Below are 19408 nucleotides of genomic sequence, written 5' to 3' on the forward strand. Positions count from 1 at the left end.
GGCAAAAAAATACTTTGGGGTGGGGGAACAGATAATATTTTAAAAATAATTTTTTTCCAGTTTTTCAAAACCTCTTTTTTATTTAAATTTTTAATAATATTAAAGCTTTTTACAACTATTTAGTTTATTTAAGCTTTTAATAGTATTAAAAGTTTATATAATACATTTTTAGTATTAATATTACCATAAAATTTCATAATTGCACCCCCCCCCCCCCCTCCAGCACCACAAAAGAAACCTTAGGTTACTTTTTATTGGTTGTACATTTTTAGTGGAAGTTTTTTTTCCACTTAATATAAACATAGAAAAATCAAAAAAAGTTTCTTGGAAGGTAATTTTCGAGGTGGATGAGGAGAAAAAAATACAAATTCTTTTTTAATTATTAAAATGTTTTTGTTTATTTAAACATATAATAATAATTTTGTAATAAAGCTTTAGCATTGATTACTTCCACCCCAAAAAAGAAATCTTAGGTAAATTTTTTTGTGTATAATTATTTTTCTGCTATTTAAGAATAAATAACCAATGCCAGAAAAGTATTACAATTTTGTTGTAAGATTTTTTTTAAGACAAATTTACCAATCTTGAAGTCTGAGAATGGGAATATTTTATTTTGTAAAAAATGCCGTGACATAACCGGTAGATAAAACATTAAAAACATAGCTAAAGGTTTGCATTCATAGATCACTTGCATTAAAGCCATAACTCAATATTCAAAAATACCATATGCACATTAGAACAGTCATCTATTTTCATTGCAATTAGCCAGACATTTGGACAGCACTATTAGTGTGTACTTAATATTCGAAAACAATTTATTCTTATAAATTCTGAAAATGTTCTTAAACATTTCTGGAGTTAACTTGACACTCACTTTTTAATCTAATCAATCCTCATACATCAACTTATTGCAAGTATTGTTAAAAAAGCAATTCAACATCAGAAAAAATAAGCGCAACATAAACCATAGTTCTTTTATAATAATAATCGCTACACTCAACCAGGACTACTAGTAGATTCATCTATTTATTGTGTTTTGGCTGAAATATTTTTAACCCCAAGTATTGCACAACAAGAAATATTATATTATTCTAGTATTATTATTGTTCTAACATCATACTCCTTTATAAATGAAACATAAGATAACATCATACATTCCTTGTATTATCAATAAATTATATTACAACTTTGTATTTGTTGCAGAATTTGAACGTAATAAATCTTGCAACTACTTCATTGAGCTCTCCACATCCAAAACTCATTTAAATATTTGGAAAATATACTACAACTGACAGAATTGTCTATAACACATTTAATTAGCCCACAACTACATTGAAGAACTGAATTAGCCCAAAAACTTTCAGTGGTACATAAATTCAATAAACAAATCTTTATGATGGGGTTAAAAAATTAGATATGTAATTAAGGCAAACAGATATCTCAAAGTAAAATAAAACAAAAAATTCAACAATTTTGATTATTATAATTGTTCTGTCAGTTGTGTCTTATCTACATTAAAACAGGCGATACGCAATTGTGACACAATACTATAAGCAACTGTATATTAGTCCAAAATAAACAGTTGCAAAAATTATTAAAAGTTACTATACAATAGCTCCACAAAAATCATGGAAATTAATTTTGTCATCAGATCAGAGAATGCTAACTTCTCTGAAGTTCATCATCAGCAGAGAGTGCCAAAATGTATAAAGCTGGTCCCACAATTATCTTGGAATATATATATATTTTTTTTTAAATTTGTGACAACCTTCGTGCTCTATCTTTGTGAATTCATTTACATTTCCAAATATACCACTAGAGAGCTGCCACCTGGTTTGGAATTATTTTATCATATATTACAAGGTATTTGCAAAAACATTCCAAGACTAGTCAGGAGAGTAATAAGCATGCTGAGTGGTATCATTCTTATATGTCAGAAATTGCCCTTGTGCAGGTGCATCTGTGATTTTATCAAATTCTGTGACAAACTAAGAAAATCCATGACTATGATGGAAATAATTCAGGCTTACTCCAGTAGCCTATAGTAAAACATAATGAGCCAGGCAGTGTTAAGTGGCATATGCGCCTAAAAAAAACATAACATGACTGAAGAGAAGTGTTAAGTGATTCCATTAGTACCACTTCTAAAAATGTGAACAAATCGGTCAGATTTCATGATAAGCTAATTTCTGACAGTATTTTTTTGATGTGAGTGTTTTCCTTGGTGCATGTTTAAACAGAATAAATTATGATTCAGGATCAAATTGGTACAGTCTGGCTTTATAAAAAATAACAGTTTGTTTCTAAGCTTGATAAGGATGTTTTCAGAGCTGTGAAAAGAAAAAGGGCATTTTGGCTATGTAAGGATTTTATAATTGAAATTTGGTTAGTTGTTGATAATAATAAGCGTACATTAATTTTTAAAATCTTTACCAGGGGTTTTACCAGTGTTGATGAAGAGATAGTGATTTTTGCTTTTCTCATTTATTTTATTACTTGAAAGAATAACAAACCATAAAAGAATGTAAATTATTTATTATTAAAATACTCGTCTTCGAGATAATCCAACTTTTCTTGCCAAGGCATTTTAACTGATTTTTACTTTGGTGAACTATTTGTTACACTGGTGCCATCTGCTCCCCACTGTAAAAAGGATAGATTACAGAATAATATTTATAAAAATGTTAATTTATTATGCTGTTTTTGTCAGATTTAATGTTTGTAAATTTCAAGTGCATTGAGAGCTTGGCTATTGTATGTTTGAGTAAAACTAATATGTTTTGAAATTTGTTTCTAAAAAAATAAATTTCTGTTGAAGCCCCATCACAGCTTATCCTCCCCACCTTTTCCAGCAGCGGTGAGAACTGGCAGCAGTAGAGCTCAATTAAGCTGAATTTATTTCATTATAAAGGGGTTTTCCACCCACATAATACAATGTGCAAATTTTAGACACAGTAGTTTTATGTATGAAGACCAAAATCAAACTCAGATGAACAATACAAAATTTGCAAATGCAATAAATTTGACAAAAATAATGTGTTAAACAAATAAAACCAACATGGATTGAACATGTAATTTGATTATGTACTCAAGCAATTTCTAATTTTTTTAAGGTGGGCTTCATCTACTTGGTCACTTTTAATAATGGCGCCATTATTATGAGTGATTGTTGTTATTGTGTATCTTTGACACATACTTATTAAATTTATTTTTAACTCAATAGGTGTTCCTGTGAAAATGCATGGTTTTACCTACGGTATTTATTTAGGTATACAAGGTGTAATCCAAAAGTAATGGAACTTATTTTATATTATGATAATCACTTGTTTCCAGGAGGGGACCCTGTCTTAATGTGATCCTGATATACTGATTGCATATGATTCACCATTGCAACCAGTCACAGCATAGCAGCCTTGAAAGTAAAGTGTGAGTGTTGCTGTTCAAAATAAAGGTTGAGCAGAGAATTTGCATTACATTTTGTCAGAAACATGGACTCGCTAGTCAAAACTATAAGGAAGATTCAGACAGTTTTTGGTGATCAAGCAACAGGTGTTATGAACGTCTGTCAAAAGTGATGAACAATTTAGCAGACCTCCCACCAGCAAAAATCCCAAAAACATCAAGCAAGTTCAACAGATGGTGATGAATGGTCATCAAATAACAATTAGAGAGCTTGAAAATGAGATAGGAATTTTGTTTGGCTCAGCACAATTGATTTTAATGGAAGATCTTGGAATTTGGTGCATTGCGGCAAAATTGGCCCCAAAACTTACTCATGAACGAAAGGAAAACCAACTGCAAGTTGCGCTAGATATGAAATGTGAGTCAATGGCTATAACCCTAAGGCAAAGTCACAGTCATCCTATTGGAAAACTCCAAGTTCTCTGCAGCAAAAGAAAGTTAAGGAATTACAAAGCAATGTGAAGGTCATGCTGATAATTTTTTTTTATCAAGATATGTTTTGTCATGAATGCTCTTACAGGGCAAACTATGAATAAAAAATACTACATAACTGTCCTTCATCGGCTAATATCTGCTGTTTGATAGAAGAGACCACAGCTTTGGAAAAATCATCACAAAGCCCATGAGTCACAACTTGTCCAAAATCTCGGCAAAACATAACATCTAACAACTTCAGCAGCCTCCTTACTCTCCAGACATAACTATGATTTTTGGCCCTTTCCTAAGAATAAAACTCCCGTAAAGTAAAGAGATTTGAAGACAGAGAAGAGATCAAAAGAAATGTGACAAGAGGACTTGTTCACTAAAAGTGACTCAAAAATGTTTTCCAACAATGGAAACATCACTGGGATAAGTGTTAAGTGAGTTATATTTGATGGGTCTGCCTACTTTGAAGGGGAAAAGTCATTGAACTAAGTGGGCATTTTTATTTTTGTTTTATGAGACAAGATCAGATACTTTTTGATCACACCTTATATTTTCAAAGAAGATTCTTTTCATTTACTTCTTACTTATCTCAGACTATTGGTTTTTTTATGGTGTCTTGTTTACATGTGATTGTGTATGTCTAAATTTTGAAATTATACAGGAAACTTAAATCGTTTCATGTATAAACAGTGATTAAAATTAGTTTAATTACTGTAAGGTTCTAAATATTAAAGCAACTTGTTAATACCTTTATTAAAAAGTAAGTACTGCTAACAGTGAATGTAATTACTTTTATATGTGAACAATAACACTATATCAGATCCACTATTCTAAGTGAAAAGTAATAAAAAAATAACAAATTTGTTTAGCTTCTATTAAAAAATCTATGTTATAGTAAAAGTTCTGAATTAGTCATCAGGATTAAGATTTTAGTGATGTAGTCTGATTTTTTTGTTATAGTTAGGTATGAGGGTATCATTGAGAGCAAAGTTTTTTATTTGCCATGAGAATGTAGTTTAATGTCAAGAAAAAGTTAATGTTTGACTTTATGTAGTGCAAAATTGTATGAAGGAGGTGCAAGCGTGTAGCTGTTTGGTGTAGTGAGTGATTTGAAAAGCTACTGTAGATTTTTGTTTGGGAGTGTTTTATGAGCAAACAGCTAAATAAATCTGGGCAGAATTGGCCCAAGCCCCAAGGGCAGCTGAGTTGCACCAGATGGGCATGTATACTAATAAAAATATGCTGTGCATTTTCAAATAATAAAGTACTGTATAATAAGGTTCTGATTAGTGATTTTTCACAGTAATAAGTGACTCATATTCTTATATTTTATGGCCAGATATTGATAAAAGATTTTATGTTAATGGTTAACCACCAGAATGCAATTCTTTAATTAAGGAGGAGCCAATGATTAGCTTTGAAAATCCTGTGTTAAAGTTAATTAATTTAAAGATATTTCAATCAGAAACTTAGTAGAAAATTGATCTTTTTTTGTTTGCTTATATTGTTTTTTAACAAAGTCTTAAATTAAATTGCATAACAATTAATATTGTAAATATATTGGACATTGCAATGTGATTTCATGCAAATTATCCATTATTAAATTAAACATTGACCGTAGCATTGCACTCAAAAAGAGTACTTTTAAATACAGTACACATATAAAAAGTGAATACAGTTGGTAATAAAAAATATATATCTCAAAAATACATAAAAAAACTTATTTTGATTACTATATTATTTAGCTAGATCATGTCAAAAATGGAAAGTTTTCTACATTATGTTTATTTAGAATATTTAACATTCTTAGAAAATACAGTAAGGTAGAATTCTGGTGTATCCCCAGACTGCAAAAACATCTATTTTATTTTTCCTAATGAATATGTTAAATTCTGTTCAACTAGTGAACAATAAGCAACCCTCCCATGCCCAATGATATGAAGATATGTATGACATAAATGAGGTGTAATCTTGTTCAGATTCAAACTTATCATTCCTGAAATGTGTGGTTAATTGAACTCCAACCACCAAAGTACACCAATATCCACCGTTAGTATTCAAATCCATGTAAATTTTACTAGGATTTGAATCTCAGAACCTTCAACTTCAAAAATCGATTGTTAAACAAGTGATTTGCAACAATTTTACTACTAGACCAGCCCAGTGGGAAAGGTTAGATTTGCTCTTCCTGGTTGCAATTTACTCATATAAACAAAGATAGTTATGTAACCTAGTGTTTGTTGGATGGTGTTTAGTTAAAAAATTGTACCACCTACCACATATCCCTCACTTATAGTCTCAACAGAATTTTCTGTGATGTGTCTGAAATTCACAACTGCATTTCTGATTCTGTTGTTGGCACATCACTGATCTTTTTTTTTTGTCTTCAATCATTTGACTGGTTTGATGCAGCTCTCCAAGATTTCCTATCTAGTGCTAGTCATTTCATTTCAGTATACCCTCTACATCCTACATCCCTAACAATTTGTTTTACATATTCCAAACGTGGCCTGCCTACACAATTTTTTCCTTCTACCTGTCCTTCCAATATTAAAGCGACTATTCCAGGATACCTTAGTATGTGGCCTATAAGTCTGTCTCTTCTTTTAACTATATTTTTCCAAATGCTTCTTTCTTCATCTATTTGCCGCAATACCTCTTCATTTGTCACTTTATCCACCCATCTAATTTTTAACATTTTCCTATAGCACCACATTTCAAAAGCTTCTAATCTTTTCTTCTCAGATACTCCGATTGTCCAAGTTTCACTTCCATATAAAGCGACACTCCAAACATATACTTTCAAAAATCTTTTCCTGACATTTAAATTAATTTTTGATGTAAACAAATTATATTTCTTACTGAAGGCTCGTTTCGCTTGTGATATTCGGCATTTTATATCGCTCCTGCTTCATCCATCTTTAGTAATTCTACTTCCCAAATAACAAAATTCTTCTACCTCCATAATCTTTTCTCCTTCTATTCTCACATGCAGTGGTCCATCTTTGTTATTTCTACTACATTTCATTACTTTTGTTTTGTTCTTGTTTATTTTCATGCGATAGTTCTTGCGTAGGACTTCATCTATGCCGTTCATTGTTTCTTCTAAATCCTTTTTACTCTCGGCTAGAATTACTATATCATCAGCAAATCGTAGCATCTTTATCTTTTCACCTTGTACTGTTACTCCGAATCTAAATTGTTCTTTAACATCATTAACTGCTAGTTCCATGTAAAGATTAAAAAGTAACGGAGATAGGGAACATAATAGATCAGACATAATAATGATTAATCTGGGAGCAATTCTCTGTACTCTTTCAAACAGCATTAATGGTGATTTTTGTCAACTGCAACAAAGAAACATTCCTTAGTTTGAAGGACATTCCTCTGAAGGCCCACCACTTCTGTTACAGCTGGTGTCCAACATTATATTATGACATGTGAACAATGATGTATCAGTTAACATAATTCCAATAGGCTTTACAATTTACCACTTCAGATAATTGTTTCAATCACTGCAGTTTTTATGAACAAGAACTCATCATCATTATGGTTAATACTGAGCACTTTCTCAAGAGGCAATATTAATTGGTGATTAAGAAGAGAATAAACAGATTAAGAAGAATTAACAGAATAAGAAGAGAATAAATGATTCACCCAAGGTCAGGAAGAGGATCCACAATTTTATCACATTTACAAAGTATACATTGCTAACATTAGGCACATGAAATTGCAGAATTTGTTTTTCAATTTCAACACTTGTAACATAGTGATCATTCACCTAAATGAATGATTGAAAATCTACATCTCTAGTCATCAATACCTTGTGTATGGGATAAACTAACGGCATGACCGGTTTTCTCCCCATGTTTAAGTTTTTATTCCACTAATTATAACAGTATCAAAATCAGAATCAATAAGTAGTAGGATAAATAATTCTATTTGTCTGTTTATGTTGTAACTAAATATCTGCAGTACATATAGTGTTCAACATTGTTACACTCCTGTTGAAAATAGAAAAAAAAAAACTCATTCTGGTTGTATACTTAAAGCATCATTATATTACTATATATTATATACATGTTAACTAATATCGCACCACATTGGTCTTTTATTAACAATAAAAAAGATTTATTATCAAGGTTTATAAAGGAGTTTAACATACAGTATTGATAATGTGCAAGATATGTTTTTGGGTGAAAGATACCATAAGAAAACTGTTAGAAAGAGATGGATAAAACAGATGAAGGTTTATTTACAAAGGGTAAATATACATCAAGGATAGTATCTTATTAAAAGAGTTTTTAACAGCATATTCAAAGAGAAAAGAAAATTACATGGTACAGGATCTGATAGAGAGGTTTTACTTTATTGTATTTACAGAATTAACCTTTACTTTTATGAATTCCTAATTATTTATTTTTGGAGGTTAAAATTATCACGTACGATTGTTTATAAATCCAATAACGGTGAATCATGTTACAATTTGAATAACGACCCGTCATTGGAGTACATAACACAGTGGGGGTAACAAGAAATAGGGTGGAACACCACAACGCTATATACACGATTGTTTGGCAGACATACAGAGATAAAAAATTATGTTCACCAATGACTAACTTGATACTGCTAAATTGAGCCTCCCGATTTGCATTATGATATATTCATCATTATTTGACGGGTTAATTTATTTAATATAATTTATAAAAATTATTTTTTTATTTAATGAAAGAAGTATGGTTGGTCGTTACACGGAAAAAGTACCGACAGTAAAAATTAATTTACAGTAATGTAATTCTTTGTGAAACAGTAGTAAAAGTGAAGGATAATATATGAATACGATATTAGGTATTGTAGTTCGCCGAATTATGAGGGAAGCGTTATGCAATCATTATTTATTTGTTTTTTTTTTAAGAACTTGTTTCACAAGCAGTTAGTTTTTAGTAGTAGTGTGCAATTTAACTTTTTTGGCAATTTTGTGGTATTAACTCCAGTTATCGATAGAAGCAACTTTATTAAGCTGGTTAAATAATCGATTTTTATCGATATCTGTATCCGTTTTATTATGAATCAGCTGATCGCAAGCTACTTATAGAGGTGTGAGAGTGGTGGTGTCGGTGAGATGTAATTTTGAAAGAATCTCATGCTCTTACCCTTTACTGAATATGAAGACAACATTTACCATTGTAAACCTTTTCTTGTGCCTACATATTTGAACTACTGACTACCAATTTTCAAACTGGCTTTTTTAAAGTATAATGGGAACATGTTTCAGCTACTTGAAACGCAATGTAAAATTAGAAAGGAGGTAAAACAATTTATTGTTTACTTGATTGTGCATTAAATATCTAAAATTATTTAATTTCGTAAATATACTGTTCATTCGCCATTGTAATTAGTGTAGATTTTGTAATTCGAATTGTATTTTGAATTATATTGATTATGTAATTAATTTATTTAAAGGTACATACAGAATTTATTAACAGTATTCCCCACAAAACTGATTAAAAGTTAATTAATTTATTCTTCTGAAATAATTAATTTATGCTTATTACAAACAAATTGTTACTGATGAATTGCCATTAGAATGCAATTAAATGTGCGTTACTTCAAGTTAAAAGATAATAACTTGTGCAGGTAGGGTTACTAATTAATAGAAAATTAATTACTACTCTACTGACTACTGTTGCTTGATTTATTAAAGCGGATATTTACAGTGAAGTTATACAGAGTTTCGATTTATATATAATGTAATTACAAGATGCATCTAATTATTGGTAGCAAATATTACTGGGTTCACAAACTTGGATGTTGCCAAAGAAGTCCACACAAAATAAGTATTACCCAACGATCAGTAAAATGTTTGTTCTGAAAAGGAAAGACAGATAAATTTGAAAAACTAAGGCAACATACTGGAGTGACAGATATGGTAAAAATAATCAAGAACATGGGCGGGACGTCTGGCAAGGTTGGAATATAGGAGATGGACAAAACAAATTACACTTTGGAAACCTTTCTATAGACAAGAAAGTTAGGAAGACAGAAGAAATGGTGAGAAGATGATTTGAAGTAGGCTGCAGGAATAGTTGGTATAGGTTAGTTATTGGTCAGGGAGGCTTGGACTACTGGGGGAGAGACCTATCCTCAATAATTGGCCTGGTTTCAAATATGAAAATTAAGCATATAATTAAAATAAGAAATAATTTAACAAATAGCTCAAGTGTTTCATTTTATTTTTATCGGCATAAACTTTTGTGTAATTTTATTCATTTTTATTAATTTATATAATAACTAATTTAAAATTGAAACCAAGTAAAAACCTATTTGTTGTATCACATAATTAATTACAAGAGTATGAATAAAAAAATATTTTCAGGTTTTAGCTTATGCAGAAAACAGTGTTGTAAAAATAAAATAATTGTTATTTATTTAATGATGTGATTTATTTAAATGATATGATGCATATTATTTTCAGAGTGGCTACTGTATCTGTAAACTTTCAAAGATTATTACTTAAAATGAACATAATTAATTGGATATCTAGCAAAATAAATTCTACTGTTATCTAAAAACACAGTAATTACTTGGTCTTTAAGAGATTCTCCAGTTTTACAGAGTTAACATACTTCTAGTCCTTCACTGAATTATTTTTGGGATGGACAAATATTTTTAAAACTACTATTATTAAATTCCTAAATTTTAACTGTATTCAATTACTTTGTTAAATGTGTTTGTAACAGTTATGTTACATACATCAATACTTCTTATGATTAAATTTTATAAAAGATTTGTATGACTAAATTAGACTAATCAAGTAAACCATCATATACATTAAATATAGCATATCTCAGCCATTATACGTTCTACTGTTGTCTTCATATATACTATATTTAAAGTAGTTATCAGAATAAAAAGCTACACCATGAACAATAAAGAGTGACCAATAAAACAATCTAAACAGGATCAATAACAATTTTAAAGTTATGATTAATAAGTTTAAATCAACTTCTGCTTGAATATCTATAATCCCTTTAATGTACTTTTTCTGGTGTTTCCCTATAGAGAATAATCTTTTAGTCTTAAATATATTTAATTTTTTTTAAAAATCTTTTTATTTAATATTAAAATCTTGTAAAAGTATCTCTCTCTTTCTCTCTCTCTCTCTTTCTTGCTTTCCCTCCACCTCTCTCACCCACCAATTAGAAATTACACTTGCTTGATATGTTTATGTTTAAGACCTATAATTACATCACTATTTCAAAATTTTTCCAAAATAATATTAATTCCAGTGTGTTTTTTTTTTTCAGGCAGCATTCTCATTATTGTTTAACACCTCGATCATTCTACCAACGTGACACAGAAACAGTGGAGGTAACTTTATTAATTTGTTGTATAGATTTTAATTTACATTGAAATCATAGTTTAGCTTGTTTTATTTGGCTTCTATAAAAACTACTGGATAAGTTTAAGTTCAGCTAAAATTAAGTGTATAAAACTACAGCCAGTAAAAATCAAGCTACTAATAAAAAAGCTGGCTGTATGCTTGTGTAATGTTGCTATAAATGGATTGTTGGATTAAATAAACAGTCCTGTTCTATAAATGGTCTCCCAGTTGCAGTTTATAACATATTGTATGCAGTATAGATTTAAAGTATGGATCTTGTAAGCTTTTGTTTTCATTTGATAAATACTTAGACAAATTATTCCAGATTCCTTTCTTATTAAGTTGCTAAAGTTAATAATTTTTCTATTTTACTGTACTATGCATTAAAATTGACTACTGTAATGCAGTATTTTGTCCTTGCTTTTTTTTTTGGTTTTACTTGATTTTATGAAATTTTTTTTACAGTTTTGAGCTCTTTATATTTTTTATGCTTTGTTTACTAGTTGCAGTATTTGGTTTCCCATGTCAGTAACACTGTTGATACTGATCCTGATGCCAATATTTATGTTGCTGACAATGATACTCTTTGTGGTAGTGAAGTTGCTGACATAAACGAGGTATTTTATAGTTTTTTCTTAAAAAATTATCATTGTGTGCATGCATGTATACGTGTGTGTGTGTGTGTGTGTGTGTGTGTGTGTGTGTGTGTGTGTGTGTGTGTGTGTGCACGCTTGCGTGAATTTCATTAATTTACATATTTGCAAATAAGCAATTCTTTTTTAATATAAATAGTCATCTGAAACAAGAATTCACATTTTGTCATGCTGATAAATGACAAAATTATGTTTTAGTGTAGAAATTTTGTTGGACGATTCTTTTTTTTAACATTAAAATACTACTATCTACAATGAAATTAATTATATGTAGTACATATTATAATTCAGACTTAATTATATTTCATATAAGTTTATATGTTACTATACACATCCTTACAGATATATATTATATGTTTTTTTTTTTTTTAAATGTAATTTTTAAATTTATAAGTGTAAGAATGTTATTATGATATTAATTTATTCATTCATGTTGACTTTATAAAAATGTTGTATTATGGAACTCTTTTATATTATTTTATTATACCTTGCATTATTTTATTTTACCTTCATACAATTATCTAGAGCCATTACCTGTTAGTATTTTAGATTAGTTCTTAGTTTTTTTTTTGGTTTTTTTAAGTCCAGTTTCTGTGTGATTAATCTTTTGGTTCAGATCTATGATGTTATTAAGGCTGAAAGTGGGTGCTGTTTGATACTGTCTACTATGTTACTTGATTGCAGTAATTACTGTAATTAGTTGGATATTGATATGACATTATGTATGTATTATTGATTAATGCTGCAAATTTTGAAAAGTGTTTACAGTAGTTATTTATACTCAGTAGTTCACTGTCATAGTAACTAGTTAGCTAAAAGCCTATTTTTCCTAATCACCATAATTCTGATCACAAAGGTTAAGAGTACAAAAAAGTTACAAATGTTTAACGATAATTTATGACTGACGTATGGTGCTATAAGAAAACCTTCGTGATTAGTAGTTGTATTCAAACTGCAAAATTCACTTTCCCTCAATTGTCTGTTGCAGTTTGAAAATTTAAATGAATAGGCTGTGTTGTGATACAATCAAAAGTTGGTTACTAAAGTATCATTTCGGTTTATATCAATCGATAGTATAAGTGTTGATAGTAAGCATAGTTTAGGAAAGACAACAATGTGAGAGAATGCATGCTGGGAGAACTCCCATGTATATGGGAGTTCTTTTTTCTTCTATTAAACTTATATTTAAAGTAAATTACGTGTCATCACTGTGTATTTATTTAAAAAACTCTGCAACAGGTTATGGGCCCAGGCATATAACTGTGAACGGAGGTTGTGAAAATTTTGTTGGATTGTTGTCTAGAGTAGTAACCATATGGAATCACATCAATTTATGAATTTAAATAAAAATAATTGGAACATTTGAAAATTCTGGATGAGAGTAGTATTGATAGCTAAAGATGTCTTTGACATTACCAATTGAAATATACGGAAACAAGATCTTCAAAAGATAGAACTGAAAAAGTATGAAATTTATGATGCACACACATAGGTAGTGTTAGTAATGCATTGTTTCGTCAAAAGAAATTATATCAGAGACAAAATATAAGTGATTCAAATGGAAGATTGATCTTAATTGAAGTTTCTGAGGTGAATTTGGATACAGAATAGTATCTTGATAGTAGAGCATCGGAGTGTATGTGTCATGTTCTAAAAGTGTTTTGAAAATATGTATAGCTTAATGAATCGAAACAAGTAAGAATACGTGATTGTTTAACAATCACTGCAATTGGCATTTGAACTGTTTTTATTTAATCATATGATGGACAAAAGTTTATAAATATGAAGATGAAAAATGGCAAAGTTTTGGATGATTGTTTTTATTTGAAGTCAGATGCCTGTGAAGCATGATTAATTTACAAGGAAAGAAATCAAGATTTTGCTTTGGCTAGATGGTCAAATAAACTCTTTCACATGATGTTTTGCTTGGATAACCAGACTTTTTAGCCCAAGATGATTGTTGTGTGGCTGTTGATGCCATAGTACTCAAATAAAAAATCTTTAATCTGGTGGCATGAAAATTTGGCACATAAAAATTTTAATTATGCGCAAAGTTTTTTGAATCAAAATGGTATTATGTGCAAGATAAAACTGAAACGTTGTTCTGTGAAGTCTGTGTGCAGGAAAAACAACATTGTAACTCATTCAAAGGAAGCAATTCACAGTCAACTGAAGTTAGAAACATAATCCATGTCTTAGGTCCAGTGGAAGTTGACTCAATAGGTGGCTCTCGTTACATGTTTTTATTGAAAGATGACTATTCACATTATAGACAGGTGTATTTTTTAAAACAATGATGAAGTTTATGGTAAGTTTGAACTTTTTGTTAAACTGTGTGAAAATCAAATTGGTCAGAAAATAAAAATCTTAAGAACAGATAATAGAAAGGAGTTTGTTAATCACAATGTGAGAAAACTTCTGACCCAGCAAGGAATAGAACAGACTACGGTTCCTTACAACCTGAACGAAATGGTCTTGCTGAATGAGAAATGTGTATGATCATTGAGGGAGCTAGAAAGATGATAGCAGAAAAACATCTAAGCAAGTCGTTTTGGGCTGAAGCAACAAATAATGCTGTGTATTTGATTAAAAGATCTGGGACAAGTACAGTTAGAGGTAAAACACCTTACAAATTATAGAATAATAAGCAAAGTTTTGATTTAAAAAAAATATAGAACCAGTGTTTGGTTCAGAAGTGTGGGTGCATATACCCCAGTCAGGCATGATTTTCACATGCTACAAAATATTCACATTCTCTGAAGCAATACCTAACGTCCTGGAAGTTAAAAAAAAAAATCACTTCGTATACCGAAAGAGAGGAGAAAGGATTTTCAAAATGGAAAGGGAATCTTTGTAGGTTATGATTAAAGTACAAAAGGACTGAGAGTTTATTTTCCAAATATGAGTGCAGTAATTTTAGAAAGAGTTATTGTTTTGTTCCATCAAAACTGAATAATTTCTTATTTTTTGATTGTTATGTCAACATGAAGAAAGAAGAACCTACGCCTGAAGTTGAACATGTTGAAAACATAATTAAGGATGTGACTGCAGATGAAAGTCTACAAAGAAGTTCGCTGAACATGAACATACACAGTCCTACTGATAGAAGACAGGTTCATCCTAGGGATTAGCTACAGCCTCCAATTAAATATAATGATTATGAGACTGTCTTTGTTAGTGTGATTGACATCGAAGAACCAACATCATTTGAAGAAGCTAAACAGTCAGAGTGGCAGGACACTATGGAGGCTGAGTTGAAGAAATTAGCTGAAGATGATGTATGGGACGTTATTGATAAGCCAGAAATATATGAAGTTATTGACAGCAAATGATTTTATAGAATTAAGTGATATAATCAAGGCAAAATAATTCGATTTTAATCTAGGTTGTTGCTAGAGGGTTCATGCAGAAAGGATCAGTAAATTATGTTTTATTCTCTTGTTGCCAAATTAAATACAGTTAGATTAATGTTAGCTGTTAGTGTAAATTTTGATTGGCCTATGCAAGTGGATGTCTATAGCTCCTTTTTGCATGGCAAATTAAAAAAAATGTATTATGTTTTACCTGAGAATTGCAATTTACTAAATGATAAATGATAATGTGCAAACTTAAGAAAGCAGTTTACGGTTTAAAAAATCTCTCAAATGCTGGTATTATAAATTTGATGAATTCATGAAATGCATTTGAATTTTAAAAATTAACGTTTTTAATACATTAGATAATCTGAAATACATACAATAATGATTATTTGACCTTACAAGATTCTGAAATATCATTTCAAATTTTTTTCTTATTTTATGATCTGTTATAAAAAATTTATATCATATTTTAATTTACAGAATTACATGATTTAATATGAATAAAATATTATATATTTGATAAATAACTTTTAGAAATACACAGATTGTTGCAACAATTTTTTTTTATTAATTGTGTATTTAATCCAGCAGAGATTTACACTTAAAGAAAAAAATAGTAATTTCATTTTACTCATATTTATCTAATAATTGTTTTTGGTATTATTATTTTCAGAATATCTCCTGTCATTCTAAAAGGTGTTCTTCAAATAAAAAACGAAAACTTATACATAGGTAATAAGAATTATTATCAGTTATTTGTATTTTTAAAATAGATTTAATAATACATAGTAATTAATAACATTATCTTTATTACTAAAACTGAATAACATTACATTCATAATTTTTGTTGAATTTATAAATGGTTAATTTTATTAATTGTAGTCCCTGTGTTCATTGCCTTCTAAGGCAATTCTTCCATGGGTTGATTATCCTATCCTTGTTACATTACATTACGCCCTATTACATTTATCCTTAATTACTCTGCTAATCCTCTGTTCCTTCTTCTTGTATAGGTACTGTGGGAATCAGATAACCCACTGTTTTGAACTTCTTCATCCGGTACTTTGTAGTCTATTCTGTCCTTGCAATTGATGTTTTCCAGTTTCTTTGGGCAAACCAGCCGTAGCAACAGCTAGTATATAGCACTTGGTTACATGCTGATAGTTATATCACAATAAATAACATGATTCATTTCACTTTCTTGTTATGCATTATGAAAAATCTACTAAATACTGCGTCTGTTAATTTTTGCCAAAAGTAAGTCTTATGCATTAAAAAGTTGAAGGTGAAAGATGTACAGAATTTGATTGGCCTATAGTAATGATGTTACAGTGGTTATAAAAGTTTAACAATGGTTTTCTGATTAAAGATGGTTGAGCTTCAAAACCATTAACCAGCATGTTGGTAGACTATCATAAACTGAAATCGAGGTATAGATTAATGTGCAATTTGAAAACCATCAATTGACCATCTGCAGTTGCTAATCAGATTAAATTAAGGTTAACAGCTTATTACATTAAGATAAAGGCCTATTTATTTTATTTTAAATTAGTAGTACTCTCTTCTATAATATACAACCTCTTATAATTTGTTATGTAATGATGACCTTGACTTCATTGCATATATCAAATTTCCTGTTACATATTAACACCTTGGGATTTTGTTTTTTTTTTAGTCCTTGATTGCTGTATTTAAGGTTGAGTAAAGGATTCCAGATTTTCTGTAAGAACTGATTCACAGATATTGTGAATTTGTATTTTTTTTATACACCTTACCATGTTATTTTCTTGCTCTTTAATTATATTATCAGTAACATTAAACAAATTTATTATATGTATTGAAGAAGACTCTTAATATGATTTACATCATATTAGATTTATTAATGTTGATATTAACTGATGTAGATTTTTTTTTTAATAATTATTTTGACTTTATTTCTTTTTTTTTTTGTTTTTATCATGCTTTACGAAATATGATTGATAAGATTATTGTCATGGTTGGAAGAAAAGGTAATATTTAGCTATTATTATTATTATTAGTACTAATTGAGACCATGATATATTTTTTTACTTTTTATAAGAATTTATATACAGTTTTTTTTATGTGAAGATATATATATATATACTCTCTCTTTTCTTTCTTACGGATATTTCAGAAGTCTCCAGATATCCCATGTAACTTTCTGGATTCAGGACCTGTAGCCAGTCGTGAATCTTGTGAGGTGTAATCTTGTACAGACTCTGGTCGACCATACCTGAGATGTATGGTTAATTGAAACCTAACCACCAAAGAACACCAGTATCCACAGTCTAGTATTCAAATTTAAATAAAAGCAACAAAACTATTTTTATTTATATTTGAACCTGAGAACTTTCGACTTCAAAATAGCTGATTAACATGATAAGTTTAATCACTAGACCGAGCTAGCGGATTATCTACATTCAAAATGTTTATTTTAATATTTCTAGTTACCATATTTTGTTGAATAGTAGAGCTGCAAACAAATTAATAATCAGAAGCTGTCAAAACGTAGTTATAAATGTCTGTTTGCCATAAGACTTTATTGAAAAGGAACTCACATTCAATCATCTCACACCTTACATCTCAGTGAGTAAAAAGATTCCATGAAGCTTATAATTTCATTAAAATTACTCTGCCATACAATAAAAATGTAATTATTAGAATTCTAAAGAATGTTCTTATCAACTTTGTATTTACTTGTAAACTGTGTCTAGTATTAGAACTATTGTAATTTTCACAAATATTTACCTCAGTTACAGAAGAAAACTGGGTTTTTTCGTAAATATATTTAGAATTTTTATAAAGCTTTTTTTTTTTAATTATTTATCACTTCTTATTAAATTTCTAGAATGTTTAGACCGTGTTAAGTCATTGCTGTACATTTTACATTCAGCTTATACTCTACAGCATAGAGCATCTTCAGTTATATTGTATGAGCTTTTTCTCTGTATAGCCTATACTCTCTGCTTTTTACTCTAGTATATTTTTAAAACAGCTAATAAGGTGTGCTATGTCACCATGACCTAGGTTGAAGTCTAAACTATAATTGCTTTTAGTTGGGATTTAATGCCTATGGTTCTGGTGTACTTTTTCCATTAAGGTTAAAAATTAATTGTTCTGGAATTAGAGCTATATCATAAGTAAGTACAAATCTCTCTTAACTATATTAATTATATTTAGTATTTAATAATAACATTTTTTACGAATAAAATATTTTTTTATTCTTAATTTCTTTGTTTATGGGATAAATTGGAGAGAGAGAGTGAGAGAGGTACCATAGATTATTTGTACCTAAATTAGAAAAGAAGAATGAGAATGGAAGGAGAAAAAGTGAATAGATTAAACTGAGGTGAGGAGTCAGCCAAGGATGTTGCTTATGATCTATTGAGTTTAACTTTATCTTGAGGAAATAATTGATGACTACTGTAATGGAGAAAGAAGGTTGAGTATAGGTGGAAGGAGAATGGAATATCTTAGATATGCTGATAATATGTTTCTGCTAGCAGACAGTAAGGAGAAATAACTGAGATGTTGAAGGACTTGTCAAAACATCTGAAAAATATTAGAATAAGAATAATATCTTATTCTCATATATGAGAATAAGATATAATAATATGAGAATAAGTAAGAGTAAGATCAAGTAATAAGAGGAAATGGTGAGAGGATATATAATAGACAGAACAATGAGGAGGTAGAACAAGTAGAACGGTTTAAGTATTTAAGAATTATAGTAAATTGTGCGTTATGTAACAGAAGTAAAAATTAGAGTTCCAATGGTGAAGAAAGATTGTAACAAGATAAGAAGGTTATTCTGTGTACGATTAAACAAAGAATTAAAAAAATTGATTAGCAAAATACTGTATATGAAGTGTAGCATTGTATATTGCATATGGTCAGGTTCCATATTTCTGTGAAGAAATATGGCAGATTTGTGAAGTATGAAGACTAAAGTGAGAACTTACTAGACGGCAGAACACAATTGATTGATCTTTGTTTTTATTTTATTATTGGTTTTATGTGCTCTTGACTTAAAGTTATTAAGCTTTTCATCTCATAAATTTACAAAACTTCTTCATTTCAGGTGGCCATTCTTAATAATGGTA

At 29.6% G+C, this 19408-nt stretch overlaps 1 protein-coding gene across 1 annotated transcript; it reads left to right on the forward strand.

Annotated features, from left to right (window-relative positions):
• The first annotated feature begins 8968 nt into the window (after positions 1-8968).
• LOC142322248 (uncharacterized) lies at positions 8969-17709 on the forward strand. Its single transcript, XM_075361108.1, has 5 exons — positions 8969-9196; positions 11196-11259; positions 11776-11889; positions 15958-16016; positions 17440-17709. The coding sequence occupies exons 1-5, from the start codon at positions 9147-9149 to the stop codon at positions 17483-17485; spliced, it is 333 nt and encodes a 110-aa protein (XP_075217223.1). The 5' UTR covers positions 8969-9146; the 3' UTR covers positions 17486-17709.
• Positions 17710-19408: the final 1699 nt, after the last annotated feature.

Source organism: Lycorma delicatula, chromosome 3, assembly GCF_047948215.1.
Source record: "Lycorma delicatula isolate Av1 chromosome 3, ASM4794821v1, whole genome shotgun sequence".
NCBI lineage: Eukaryota > Metazoa > Arthropoda > Insecta > Hemiptera > Fulgoridae > Lycorma > Lycorma delicatula.

Coding starts and splice junctions, on each gene's coding strand:
- LOC142322248 (XM_075361108.1), top strand. CDS start 9,147: ATGGGAACATGTTTCAGCTACTTGAAACGCAATGTAAAATTAGAAAGG. Junction 9,197..11,195: donor AATGTAAAATTAGAAAGGAG/GTAAAACAATTT, acceptor TTTTTTTTTCAG/GCAGCATTCTCATTATTGTT. Junction 16,017..17,439: donor AAACGAAAACTTATACATAG/GTAATAAGAATT, acceptor CGGATATTTCAG/AAGTCTCCAGATATCCCATG.